This window comes from Centroberyx affinis, unplaced genomic scaffold (assembly GCF_046629955.1).
Source record: "Centroberyx affinis isolate AG114_WGS23_722 - 3 ecotype Tasmania unplaced genomic scaffold, CSIRO-AGI_Caff_v1 ptg001233l_1, whole genome shotgun sequence".
Taxonomy (NCBI): Eukaryota; Metazoa; Chordata; class Actinopteri; order Beryciformes; family Berycidae; genus Centroberyx; species Centroberyx affinis.
This window is the reverse complement of record NW_027279746.1, coordinates 432,030-446,112: the sequence shown is the minus strand read 5'-3', so window position 1 is coordinate 446,112 and position 14,083 is coordinate 432,030. Positions and strand designations below refer to the sequence as shown.

General features: G+C 44.4%; 1 protein-coding gene across 1 annotated transcript in view; it reads right to left on the bottom strand.

The window, feature by feature from the left end:
• Window positions 1-2,589: 2,589 nt before the first annotated feature.
• arhgef28a (Rho guanine nucleotide exchange factor (GEF) 28a) overlaps window positions 2,590-14,083 on the bottom strand; it is a 22,279-nt gene continuing 10,785 nt past the window's right edge. Inside the window, exons 17-26 of the mRNA XM_071524793.1 lie at window positions 13,743-13,997; window positions 13,552-13,628; window positions 13,219-13,397; window positions 12,749-12,840; window positions 12,434-12,619; window positions 11,782-12,017; window positions 10,937-10,984; window positions 9,695-10,213; window positions 7,803-8,085; window positions 2,590-4,650 (exon numbers count right to left, since the gene is read on the bottom strand). Of these exons, the coding sequence (XP_071380894.1) occupies window positions 4,475-4,650; window positions 7,803-8,085; window positions 9,695-10,213; window positions 10,937-10,984; window positions 11,782-12,017; window positions 12,434-12,619; window positions 12,749-12,840; window positions 13,219-13,397; window positions 13,552-13,628; window positions 13,743-13,997 (2,051 nt within the window). The 3' untranslated portion in view covers window positions 2,590-4,474. The remainder of the gene's footprint in view (window positions 4,651-7,802; window positions 8,086-9,694; window positions 10,214-10,936; window positions 10,985-11,781; window positions 12,018-12,433; window positions 12,620-12,748; window positions 12,841-13,218; window positions 13,398-13,551; window positions 13,629-13,742; window positions 13,998-14,083) is intronic.

Here is a 14,083-nt window from a genome sequence, read left to right as displayed (position 1 = left end):
CTTTAAACACCCTAAACACACTTTAGATACCCATTAAAGGAATCATTTCATGTTCCACTAAGGGTGTCATCTGTTTGATTACATGTCCCTGTGGCAAAGCTTGTGTATAGCTGAACATCGCAGCACTTAACAGATGGAAGAATATAGCCTATACTGTTGCTGCTCACTTAACTGAAGCCAATCATCCTGTTTCTTCTCTGCCTCTCTATTGTTTTTATTGTGGTTACTTTGGATGGTATCTGTGTGTTCTATTTCTATCTGTCTAGTACTCTAGTTAAGTCTAGTGTAGTACTCTACTAATTAGACTATGAGTACTAGCACTTGTGTTCTAATGAGTATTGATGCCTGTCTTGTATTTAAAGGAGTCGACAGTGACATTTTGCTTCATACCCTGATGAAGACAGTGTTGCTGTCGAAATGTTGTTTTTTTTTAGACAGTAAATAATTCTGCATCGGAGCTATGGGAGTGTGGCTACAATCTTTTACTTTGTGCTCCTACATATAACATTGTGGTACATGCCACTGCTTTGGGGCTTTTGCGCTTTGTGACATCTAAGCGGTCTAATGTGTGTATAATTAGCCTTTATTTTGGGGTAAATAGCTTTGCTCTTGGCCTTGACACAGCTGCAGGAGATGGTCTGCTTTTAAAGGGACATGATGAGTGAGACCACTTAAAGCCAGGGTCAAAAGTAAAGATCAGAGGATGTGTCACTTCAAATGTCACTTCAGAAATAATATTACACTCTTTGCAATGAGTGCAAACTCTACGCATTCAGAACCCTACAGATACTAGAAGGTATATTTATCATGAGGATCGTTCGGTTCTCTACTGAAATATTTAGTTCCCAAACAGAGAAAAAATAAGGAGTCTAAAGGTTATATGGGCCTCTGGATTAACTACTGCATACACTGGAGCAGAGATGCATCTATTGGCCTTTCGATTTCCTGACCTTTATATACCAGTCAGAAATGTTCTCATTCCACCAAAGAAGACGCAAAGAAGAAGACTAACACCACAGAAAGAAAAAAAAACGAATGCAAAAACCTTGAAAGTAGCAAAAACAAACAGCAAAAGTTGTTGAGGTGATCATAGATTTCCCCCTCTAGTTGCAGTCGTGCCAAACAGTCCGTAGATATACTGAGTCTAGCCTGTCATTATATTTCAGCCTAAGAGAAATCCAATAACTTGTATATATGCTGTATATTGTTCAGGTTTCTCATAAACCTCACTGGGATGTGCTTTAATGGCTGTTATTTATATTTGGGCTGGGCAGGTTTATTCTGTACGCCCCCAGAAATCATTACAGTTCCCCTTGGGAAGGGCTGCAGCAACGTTCATGTTCCTCCCTGGCAGATGACTCAGCGATAATATTTTCTCCCTTTATCAGTTTTTCCTTCGCTGTATTGGTAACCTTCCACAGGGGTCATTAAAAACAACTAGGGGAGACAGAGAGAGGCCACATACCTGGGTGTCTTTACCGCTTAATGAGGGAGGAACAACGTCTTCATTATGGAGTCCATGGAGAGAGCAAAGCAGAGGAGTTGAAGCACTAAAGAGCTATTAAGTATTTAAATATTATACCAGTTGGAATATATGGGGCGTATGGTATACTGGACCTCATACTGAAGATGAAGCCATGTAACTTGTGCAATCAGTGAAACAAACAAGACACAGTTGAAATGTCTTTAAAAACACTAGGGGGTACACACCTGTCGAATCGCATTAAAACCACAGATTTATACAGTATGCAATCAATGAACCACAGCTGTTTTGGATATTTTATAGACTGTCATGATGCATGACTGCAAAGAGGTAAAATAATGTTGGCACACTGTCAAACACACAGCACACATGTATACACAGACACATCTTCATGACATAAATACAAACATCTTTTCCACTCTCTGTCACGATCTTTCTCTCTCCCTCTCTCTCACACACGCACACACACTCTCTCTCTCTCTCTCTCTCTCTCTCTCTCACACACACACACACACACACACACACACACAAACATTCCCTCCTCAAACAGCTGTTCAGTGTCTTTGGCAGACCCCGGCAGGTTTCCTTAGAAACAAGAAGCCGTCTTCGAATGCAGAGGAGTCACACAGAAATACAGGAACATTTTTGATTATATGCAACAATGTTTCTGTTCTGTACAACACAGAAACAGCACAGAAACATGGCAAAGGCCGCTGCAGACGGAATGTATACGCAGCGTTTCAAATCCAATTAGGCAGGGTTTGCCACCAGAGGCTCAAAAGCACTGATGGAGCAGAGGGCGATCTCGACTTTAACAGCAAGGGCTAATTTGGGGAAATAAGAATAATGGAAACCTTAAAGGGCTAACAGAAGTACAAAGAGGATCAAACAGAGGTCTCTCCCGCCCAATCAAGGTCTGACTACAGGCCTTCTCTACTTATATTGGATAGTGGTGATTCTGAGGTTTATCTCCATATTATATTCATAAAACTACAGGCACAAAATATTTTTTCAAATATTGGATGGTCCATCAATCTGGCAATAAGGCTGTTTATTGCCCTTCAAAACTTGAGGACTTTCATCCGATAGCGTTGTGGTTGTGTGAGTGCAATTCAGAGCTGCATCGTGCCACAGCTTTAGTCAGATAGGAAATCATTGACTTTCATGCACCTGGTCCACCACCTGTCACTCCTGGCAACTGAACGGCAGCTCATTCAGACATCTGCTTCCACTGTCCCAGATGCATAGTCATTACATTTTAGACCAGCACTTTGAAACTGAAGTTATATCCGTGCTCAAGTCGAACACTGCATGACTGTTTCAGCCGATTTGTAGCTTTATTGTATCACACGCCCTTCTAGCGCCCTCACCCTGTTTTATAGCCACAAGAAAGGCGGAGCAATATTCCAAGCTCAATCAAAGTCATTTCATCGTTACGCACAAAACACATGAGCACACAAGAAAATACAGTTGTTTGTCTATTTATACAGATACTACTTACAATACAACCCATCACAAAGCACTGTAAAACATTAAAACTGGTTTGTAATAAATAAAGGCACGGAAATATACACATGGTTCTACAATCACATATTGACACCAAAATCCTGACGCTGCTTTGATGTTGCAGAAAACAATGTTCCTCTAACAATGTTCACTATGATTCAGCGTTTATGGTGTCTGTAAAAAAAGCAACTAGAGACAACTAAAGCATTGGCATAAGGACCTCTTTACAAAAACAATGCCCATGAGAGACGATACGTAAATGTACTACATGAATATTCAAGTGTAATATTTTAGCGTTAAGCACAACAGTATCAACCAGGCCACTTTGTTCTGAGTGCTTGCAAGGATAATTACAGCTTTAGTTATTGTGAAAGACCTAGTATGACTGGGCACAAACAAAAGAAATAAACAAAATGTCCTCTGAAATATGTGCTGGGAATAATTGTAAAGACAAAGCTAATCGAACAGCAAGCTGGTTGTATTTGGTTTGATCCACAATTACTTCCTAATAATAAGCTTCCTATACCACAGAATTTTCCATTACAGGCTGGAGGATAGTTGTGGTTGAAGGATGTTTTGGTCTGACCACTGGAACCTATGTGGTTCAATCTACATGCTTTGATAAAACCATACAGCCGCAACATCAACAACGTCTCCACTTTCCTCTCTAAACAACAAAAAAAAGTCCTTCAACAACAAAAAAAAAACAAATGAAAGTTACAGGCAGATAGTCTGAAAAACCTCGGACCGAATCCCTTCTGATCACGGTGTCTCACCTCATCCTTCAATTCTAATGTGCTTTGCTTCACGTCACGCTCGCCTTGTAAACAAACAGAGCTTGTCTGATGAATGAAGGAGGACCAGTTTGTTCCCTGGCCAGACAATCGCCCGCCGGAGAGAGGCAGCCTGATGTTTCAGTGATATGGGGTCCGTTCTCCCTCTGTGGTCATTTTAATAAATACGGAGCTCGACTGACAAGAAATGTGGAACGGGACAAAGAGAGAGGCGGGCAGTGACGGACACAAAGAGGCAGATTGACGGAGAGGGGGAAAGGTGTGGCAGCAACCGGGCACCTGATATACTCTACACACACACACACACACACACACACACACACACACACACGCACACACAACAAATGAAAAGAGACATTGGACACCCTGTGTTGCCTCAAGCTAAGGTGCATGACAAATAGTACTTGTGACACTGTAACCTGTGACCTGTGTCGCATGTCTGTCATTCTCTCTCTCTCTCTCTCTCCCTCCAGTAAATCTCCACTTTATGTTGTCCAACAAAGAAGAAATGCCGTGAAAAGAATCTTTCAAATACAAAAAAATTACAAGGCAAAAGACTGTAAAAGCGCACTGTTTAAACGGAGAAATGCTTCCTCAAGCCGCCCTGGGTTCACCCTGGTCCTGATCCTTCATGAACCTCTCCCCTCTCCAAGTGCCGGGTTGGGGTTCAGAGTCTGAAGTCTTTCCACTTTCAGAGGTACACAATGTTCTCCTCCCTGCCCTCCTCGCCCCCACTGTCTGTTTCCAAGGAAACCAGCACATTGAGGTCAAGTTGAGGGTCACCGGGATGGGGGAGCACCGGATACTGGTCTGCTCCCGTTGCTGTTGACGACCAGGCCTCCCTGATGTAGCTGTTGCTGTTTAGATCTGAGTGGACACACAATAGCAGAAACATATTGTTTTAACACTGTAAACACAGAGAATACAGCAAGTGCTGTTGCTACAGACATTGATAAATTAATATATTATCACCTAATTAATTGTAATGAGAAAAATAAAAAAAACGAGTGAAGATTAATGGAATGGGAGGCAGTTAAATGGTACAGTAGAGTGTGCATTCAGGCAGAAAAAAACCCCTCAACAGATTATAACTGAAGAGACAACATCATTTGGTAACCACTGATAAATAATCACCAGGATGGGATGTCTAGCCACTTGTTTAATGAGCTCAGTCTAATTGTTTAGCCCATTCATCTAATCACTAACTGCGTATAGATCAACTGCAGCAGCTGCAGGCACAGTCTGCTCCTGTATCTGAGTTAATACTCCGATACAGAGTGAGAATGAAAAAAAAACCAAATGCATTCTCTAGTCGTCCATCATTTCCCCTCCACTTAGATGAGTCACTCTTATCATTATCATTGTCAACGTCATCATCATCATTAGGATTCGATGACACCTGCCTCCCCAGACTTGACGAGGGGGGGGGGGGGTTTGAGTTCCCAACGAGGATCAAGTATAACATTACATAAGAGGAGATCTGTTTTTTTTTTAATTTGGGGTGTTTATAGTATGTTGTGCATGGGAATGTGTATGTGTGTGTTTTTGCATTCTTACATCTGTGTGCATGTGCCCATGGTGGGTGTCTAGCTTTAGGGCAGGTGTGCTGTCGTGGTTTGCGGTAACAGATGGCGTGAACTATAAATTGCCTCTTTGTGTCCCTGTAGGAATGTGTCTCTCTGTGATTAATTACAGAAGTCCTTGTTGGAGTAGCACTGTTAGCCATGATATAGGCGCTGGCTCGGCCTCTGATAGATGAGACAGTAGTGTAGGGCCAGACGAAAAAGACTCACTCACTCTACAGCTCTCTCTCTCGCACTTTGGGCAGGTGTTCGGTCACTTTTGGCCATGAAGTAATAGATAACATTTCAGAGGCATAAATGTTTTATGTGGTAATACAAATAAGAGGTGGTGTGCTATTCAAAGAAAGTAAAAAAAAAAAACGGAATAGTGCTTCATTAAAAAGCCAGTGAGCATCTTTAGTTTCTACAATATAGTGCTTTGTGCTGCTGTACATCACACAAGGTGCAAATTAATCTACATAGAGCATACTAGTTTGATCTCTCTTTTCTTCCTCAGCCTACTCACAATGCTCTCACCCTTTGTGTAAAGAGGCGAGCAACAAAAACCTGATTCATCAGATCAAAAGTAATTTCAGAAATTCCATCCAACTGGTTTTCCAAGATTACACTGTGCAGAAACACATTATGGAGATCCACTAAATGAAAAAAGGGTGTGTGTGTGAATATGCATGTGTGTGTGAGAGACATTCCTCACATGCTCAGGTGAGGATGAGAAGCAAAATCATATTTGATCCATGTGACTGGAGCACAATGGAGAATTTGCATTTGAAAGAGATTCCTTTCCGTTTCGCGAAGATATACTCCTCCACGAATCTGTCGGCGCTTGATCCAGCGGCGGCTACATAGGAGCTTTTAAACCGAGAACGTACATGAAATGAGCAAATGATTCCCTACAGTTGTTGGAATCTAATGGGGAATGAGTGGAAGATTGGGGAGTTGCATTCAGGGTGAATGATATCGGCGTAATAGAAAGTTAACCCCATAAGGGAAACAACTGTGAATGCTGCAGCACACACGTCAGATGAAATATATCTCAGACTGGACAAGAGAATTGCATTGTGGGCCCTCATGAGGCCCAAGAGGAAAGGCTTTGTGGGTGGATGTCAGGTGGAATGAGCCCTCCGTTGTAGATGGCGGCTAAGTATGCACCCCCCGTCTTGTTAACAAGTGACTCAGGTTTCACTGGGGCTCGAGTGTGGTCAATAACTAGGAAAGGTTAATAAGCTGATCAATGAGGAAGAGATTGTGCTGCCTGCTATAGTGGGTAAACAATACCAGCAACCCTGTATCACTTGCAGTTAACAGTGACCCCATTTTTACAAGGATGGGGAATAAGTCACATGTAACCCGTCATCTTCTTTTGCCTCACATGAATATTAGGAGGAGTGGAGACATGAATGGATCAGGAATGAGGGCTGAAAAAGTGCGAGATGCTTGAATGTAGCTGACACCTTGCGAGTGAAATACAGATTAATACGTGTCTGCATCTCTCATTCCGCGTCCCCTCCTCTCACCTCCCCCTTTTCCTGATGTGATGACAAGTCATGCTGTAATGAGTTTTGTAAAGATTTTTTAGATCGATGTTCCAATCAGTCAGCCATCGCCTGTGAACTGTGATTCACACGCTGTTGTCTGCCCTGCCAGTCGATAGATAGAGAAGCCATTGATTTTCCTTTCCTTGGCAAGCAGGGCCCCGGCTAGCTGCTGGTGGAGGTGGGGGGTTGTTTCTTTGTCAGGAGACACTGATTAACTGAGAGGAAGGACAGGCAAGGCCTCACTGGGGAAACAGCCATAGCCTTGAGTCACAGTGTGCACATGGGAAACAGCAGTGTACAGGGGGTTTGTTTACATTCTCACAGGTAGCAGATCTCTCTTTGTGTTGTATTTTTAGAGCTGGAGAGACATTATAATAACATGACTGGGACTATTGCACTAATGTCTAATGTCCAATATATGAGGCACTTGAGCTGTCTAATGTCCCACCATAAGCACCACGATATATTGAACATAGCCAGCTATGCTAATGAGGTCATAAATTAAGCTCATTAATGCATTAATTACCAAATATTTCTGTCAACATACTTGTCTTCACATAAGACATTGGTGGTATTAATATGAACTCTTGAAGCACTAAATCAGTTTTTTTTGCAGCATGTGCTCCAGAATCTAATCAGATCATCTCCTCTATAGGGGGAACCTGTGGTGTTAGGGTTAGTATGATGTTGCTATCATGTATTGTTCTTGAGTTATTGTGTTTATAAGAATGTTGTCTAAACACAAACAGGCAGACACAGGCGTTGCCATGACAACATAATGTCCTGCATGCCATGTGCCATGGTGGTGGGACATAATAAAAAGCTGTGAAAATATGAATCCTCAACCTAAATTCCACCTCTACAGCAGATGATACAACATTTGTTTGGTTGGTGTTCTCACCGTTGGGTGTGTGCTCCAGCCCCAGCCTTCCTGTGGGGGTGAAGAGGCACCCCGTCCCCCCTCCCCACCCCTGGGAGTCTGAGTGTGGGTGGGGAGTCTTAGGGATGGGCGACTGTCTGTGGCTGGATCTAGCCAGCAGGGTGTTGAGACAATTGTGGGCGCTGGGGTCGTTTCCCTTGTGGTGGACGTGGCGGTTGTTGACAGTGCCGCTGGTGAACGCGGCCTCGTTCACAAACACTGAGCCGTTATCCGCAAGATCCCTGGACCGACCTGGAACCGAGTCCTGCGGGAGCAAACAAATGGCAAGGTCACATTCAGCAATAGTGTAGAGCGATGAAGATCAACACAATAAGAGCATAAACATAGAGGAAGGCTATGTTCTTGCCAGGATGAGAGCTTATGAAGAGAGTGTGTGCATAATGGACGGTTTATACACAAATGAATCCACTCAACAATGCGACTGGGATATGCATTTATGTACTTGCTGAAGGATCAGGAAGTAATTTTCATAACCTAGAGGACAAAATCTATGAAGGACATTGTTTACTGATCCCTTTTCTCTTCAAATTTAAAATAACAAGAATTTACTGTTATGTGTTGACAGCTGTTGTTGAGCATTGACGAGCGGGTTCAGCTCTGCTTCTTTACCCTAAATGAACTTCAAGTGTAATGTGTCATTGTTGCACCTTGGCCAGCGTTCCTCCTATTCTCTCTCCATATCCACCTCCTCCTGGTGTATTTTTCCACCTCCCCCTCCTCCTTTTCAAACTCCTATCCCCTCTTCACATCCACATGCCCCTTCCTCTCCTGAGCTGAGGTAGCGCAGCTAATTAGAGAGGACCTGAGAGAGTGTCTGCGTACGTCATTCGATCCGTCTCTGACCCTCTGACCTGGTGCCTCTGGCTAAACATTAGCAGGGAACACTAGGACTCTCATTGCCTTTCCGCTCTGCCTTTGTCAGACCGCTGCTAATTCAGCCTCCACAGTGACTAAAATAGATGAATGGAAATAAATAAACCTGCAATAAAGGCAGCAGAGCTTCACCATGTCTAGCCTGGAAAAGCCCAGGGACAAATGTAAATGAACGAGTGGGAGAGAGAATATTGTAATGTGAGTCTGCTCGTTTGTCTGTCCAGTCCTCTGCCCGGTCTTTTGAACAGCCACACCTGCTGAACTGAACGGCACAAAGCCACACCCTATGGAGGCCGACAAGGATAGATGCACTATATTAATTTCACCAGTGATGCCTTTACCCTAGCCTTTCCATGTGAGGTTCATTGAGATTTAAAGGGCAAGGAGAACAGTGTTCTCTTTATCCTCTCCCTCCATGCCTTCCAGCTGCGGGGGATATTTCACTGTGCCGCTTTTCAAACAAAGTGTCGATATGAATAATTTAAGTCCTTTTGGACACGATTGATTAGTTTCTGGGGCTGCATGCCTCTGGTTTTAATTATTTTGTCGGAGCTTTTATTTGCAGCGGTTTAATTATCATCAATCATTAAGTTGTTTATTGGTGAGTGGAGCTGCACAGCACTAAGACGAATGATGCTGAAATTGCTCTCATTATCGCAGGTCGTATATCAAGAGGGGATTGAGCTGTTCTGCGTAAATGAGTGGGCCAACGTAACTCAGGCTGCTAGCTGTCCGAGAAAGGCTTCTCATTAATGACTTTAGCCGTGGTATAGTGTGCCCATGGTCCACATACACAGTATATCTCACTGATTGCGCTCTTATTCATGTAAGGGTCGACAGCTTGATGTAGGAGCCTTGCATTGAACCTCAGGTGTCATTTCATATATAGAAGAAACAGGTCACACAAACTTCAAGCTATACAAACTCAGACCTCAGCCAACCAGACAATGAAGACACCTCCAGCTCCTTGACAAACACACCTGCTGCCCGTCCAGAGGGATGACCATGGGAGGAATCACAGTGGTCAGGCTCCTCTGCCGGCTGTGCCTCCAGCTCTGGAGCAGCTTCTGCTGGGTATCCAGCCTCTCGCGCTCCCTCTCCACACTCCTCTGGCCCTCCCGAAGCCGCTCCAGGCTCTGCTGGTACTCCTCCAGCTGTTCCTCCAGCTCTTCCCTGTCTCGCCTCAGTCTCTCGGCCTCCAGGTGGCACTGCCTCTCCCTCTCCTCCAGCCTGCTCTCCTGCTCCCCCTGCTGGTTCTCCCTGGCCTGGCACTCCTTCTCCCAGCGCTGCCTCTCCTGGCGCAGTCGTCCCTGGAGTCGCTGGGCCGCCGCCACCTCCTCCCTCCGCTTCTCCAGGTTACGTTGCTTCTCCTGTTCCTGCAGGGTGTTGCCCCGGACGCTGGGAGGGTGCGGTCGCTGGACGCGTGGGGAGGGGCGCGCACTGTTGCAGAGGAGGAGCCTCTGGACCTCATAGCAGCTGTCCTGTATGGTCACTGCGGCCTTGGACAGAGAAGAAAGGACAGAGAGACTGGGGTTCATGCAAATGTACTGAGGCTCAACTGTCGCATTGGCCGCAGGTAGGAGAAGTAGGAGAAAGTGATTTGAATAGCAAAATGTGAAAGAGATTATGATCAATCTCTGGCTTTTTATGTATTGGGATCAAATTATCCAGTCACCATTGCGAAAACTGTGGTTTTAAGGTTCACGTTATAGAAAGAATATAGGATTTTGAATATGAAAATGGGTTACGATCACAATTGCAAATCGTGTGCGAACACACACACACACGCACACGCACACACACACACATACACTTTAATTTTGCATTCTATCTGAAACAACAGCGTATGCAAATCACAAAGAAGGGCCTCCTGGGTCTCTTGCTAAAAACAAGATAAGCAGGTCCTGTCTCCCGCAGCTTGCTACCTATGGCTTCAGACAACAGAGCTGATTGTTGGATCTCTGTTTACTGAAGCTGTGCAGGCACAATAAGCCTTCATCCTGAGCAGCCTGAGTATGACACTAACACAGGATGTATTTGTTATGAATGAGAACAGAGAAAGTCTGTTTGTTAGGGATTTCACTGATTCGCTGAGTGGATGTCAATGGAGATAAGGTGTGTACGGGGAGTGGAGGGGGTGGAGGGGGGTGGGGGTGAGCAGGGCAGAACAGCCGGTGTTTAATTGTGTTGTGTGGGAATTCACCAGACTATAATGCGCTCACCTGCAAACTGTAGAGTAACTGGGTCAAGCTTTGGACACTTTGAGCAACCTATTAACAAAAAAAATCACATGAGAAATGCAGATTAGCCGGGGCGGTCAAGTTTTTCATGCATGGTTTCCAAGATTTCATGTAGATTTCACATATTTTTCAGTTAAATAATGGACAATACACTTCACGGTCCACTCATGGGGATTTGAAAACGTTTTCTTCTCCTGGCAGGATAAAGCAGAGCCCAAATTTGGAGTCTTTGTGATCATGCAACATTTGTGCCACCTTGAGGTCGGATAGAGCCTAACCACGCCGTTGACTGAATTATCACACAGCAGCCGATAAGAAAATTATTCTGTCTTATCAGAGTCATTTACCTCACAGGTCACAAAAAGCTGCAAACGGCTGCACAAATGTGGCATGGAAATTGGAATAAGTCGCCGTATCTATTTTTAATGGCACAATACCCTTGAGGACTAAATGGACTTCTTCCTTTATTATGAGCTTATCAATAATTCATCACATTAAGACTGAAATGTAATTCTAATAGACTGTACTAAATTATTCAAACAACTGTTGGCAATCTTGAACCACACATCTGAAAAAATGGAAAGAGGTGACAGTTGGAGTGCAGGCTGTAAGAGGCTATAATGACCGGGCAACACCAGTGCTAACAACTGTACCTCCAACACAGCTACAGTGGACATAGGAAAAATTACAACAACTATTTACTATTATTTCCTATTACTGCATTACTACTACTACACATATTACCAATGTATTCCACTATTTCAATTTATATAAGTTCAAACAACAACCACTAATGTTCTTTTTCTGCAGCATGTACTGCAGTATACCTTGAGGTTGACGTCATTTGGGTTTCTGTTTTGCAAGTGAGGGAGCGACTGAAGCACAAGGGCCTCGGTCCAGCCCCCCTCGCCGGCCTCGGGGTCCCCGGGCGAAGCCTCAGAGTCCGAGGGGGGCTCCAGAAGTGCGAGGGGGCTGGCAGGAAACACGGAGTCCGTCTCAGAGACACTGCTGTGGCTGGACGGTGAAGCGGCCCCGGTCGACAGCGTGGCTCTCAGGTTCTCAGCTGGGGAAGAGACAAGTGGTCAAGTCAGGTCAAGTTTATTGAAGGAGAGTGTTTGCGTGTGTATTTGTTTATCTGCACGTAAGACTCTGCATGTGAGTTTGAATGTCTGTGTTAAGGCTGCACAATTCGTCAATAAATAATAAGTCACAAGAGAAAAAGATGTTTCAAATTACCTCCTAATCAATGTTTTTTGTTGTTGTGATAGAAAAAAATCCTTCATAACATTCAAATCTAAGTATCATCAACTCATTTTGATGCTGATGAAAAAAATCATGTAAAAGTATAAAATTACATTACAAAAGAACACAATGTAACACAAAGAACAGTGTAACATAATTACGTTTCAGCTCCACTGTGTGTGTGTGTGTGTGTTTGCTACTTTCTAAAGGACTAAAATGCGTATGTAAATGTCTCACCCTCTTGCAGAGCTGCAGCCAGCAGCACGGCGGCCTGTGGCGTCTCCTCCGAGTGCGGCTGCACCAGTAGTCGTGGTTCAAGTTGAGAGGCCTCCATCCTCCCACTCAGAGCGGAGAGAGCTGCGTAGATCTGCAGCTTCTCCTCCAGGCTGGAGCAGATCTGCTGGTCCTGACTCATCAGACTCTCTGGTGCACATCACCCAAGGATTACGGTCAAGCGTTACGGTTTGGTATTCGTTACCTGAGATTTTACGTTAATATGTTCAACAACTGTGAAGAAAAACGTATAACTAGATGATCTTAAATTCCCGTTACCTTGCAGTTTGTGGATCTTCTGAACGCGAGCTTCAGCAGCTCGCCGCTCCTCTTCGGATTCGCTTGTGTATTCCTCCTCTTCCTCTGGACAGCTGAACAGAGACAGAGAGACAAAAGCAATGGCTCACGACGATTAGAGAGAAACTGTTCTTCACAGACAGGACAGTTCAGTGGATTGAGTTATCTCGTCCTCCTCCCTCTCCTCGATTCTCTCACACACACACACACATACATACATACACTAGGGTTGCAAATAATGATTACTGTCATTATCGATTAATATTGAAAGTATTCATTTTATAATGATATAAAACAGAGAAAAGCAAGCAAACCTTAGCATTTGTGAAGCTGTAACCCGCAAATGTTTGGTATTTTTAGTTGATAAATTACAGAAAAAAATTATAGATCATTTTCTGTCGATCGACTAATCGTTTAATCGGCTATCATCATTTCAGCACTGCTATACACACCTCTCTACAGCCTCTCTAATGAGCCTCATCCAGGTGTTTCGCTCATCTTTGGAGGCGGTGTGAACCTCATACATCTCCGGCCCAGCGGCTGAGGCGCTGATCAGAAACATCCCTCTCTCCTCGTTGGCCACTTCCCGCACTATTAACTTCTGCAGTGCAATGACTGGAGGCTTCTGGTCCTGCAGCACAGGCAGGGAAGGGAAAAAATATTATTACAACACAAATGAATTCACTCTAAGGTAATAGGATACAACATTATAACAGAGACTTTGTCAATTACTCTTGTAGTATTTCCCTCTTTGAGATCAACCTCATGATAAAGGCTGCACATACCACAGTAGCAAATGTATATTTCTGGTCTTTTTCCTGGAGGAAGATGAGGGTGTCTGTGAGAAGGAGTGCCAGGACATCTGCAGAGGGGAGGGAAAGCAAGAAAACATTACCTAGACACCAACTATCAGAGTCAACATTTGCATCACCTGATCCTTCACATCATATAAATGATGTACGAGCGTCTGTCTGACCTTTAAGCCGTCCGGTGGCGGTCTTCCACAGGAGCAGGCCCTGGTGCTTGAGCGTTTGTCCCGCCCCCATCATGTCCTGCTTGCGGAAGGTGTGCCCGTTCTTCAGCTTGGCCGAGCTGCGGTTCTCCATGCGGTTCCACACTTCCTGCAGCCTCTGCCGCCGCTCGTACTCGCTGACCCTCAGGTCCACCGCCGCTATCACCTCCCGGATCTGAACCAGCGCTCTCAGAAGGTCTGCGTGCTCCTCCGTGTCCTCTGAGGGACGGAGAGAGGGACAGAGAGAAAGGCTGAGATTGAGAGAGAAATGTTATGGTTGTATACTTACTATTGAAGCATGCTGT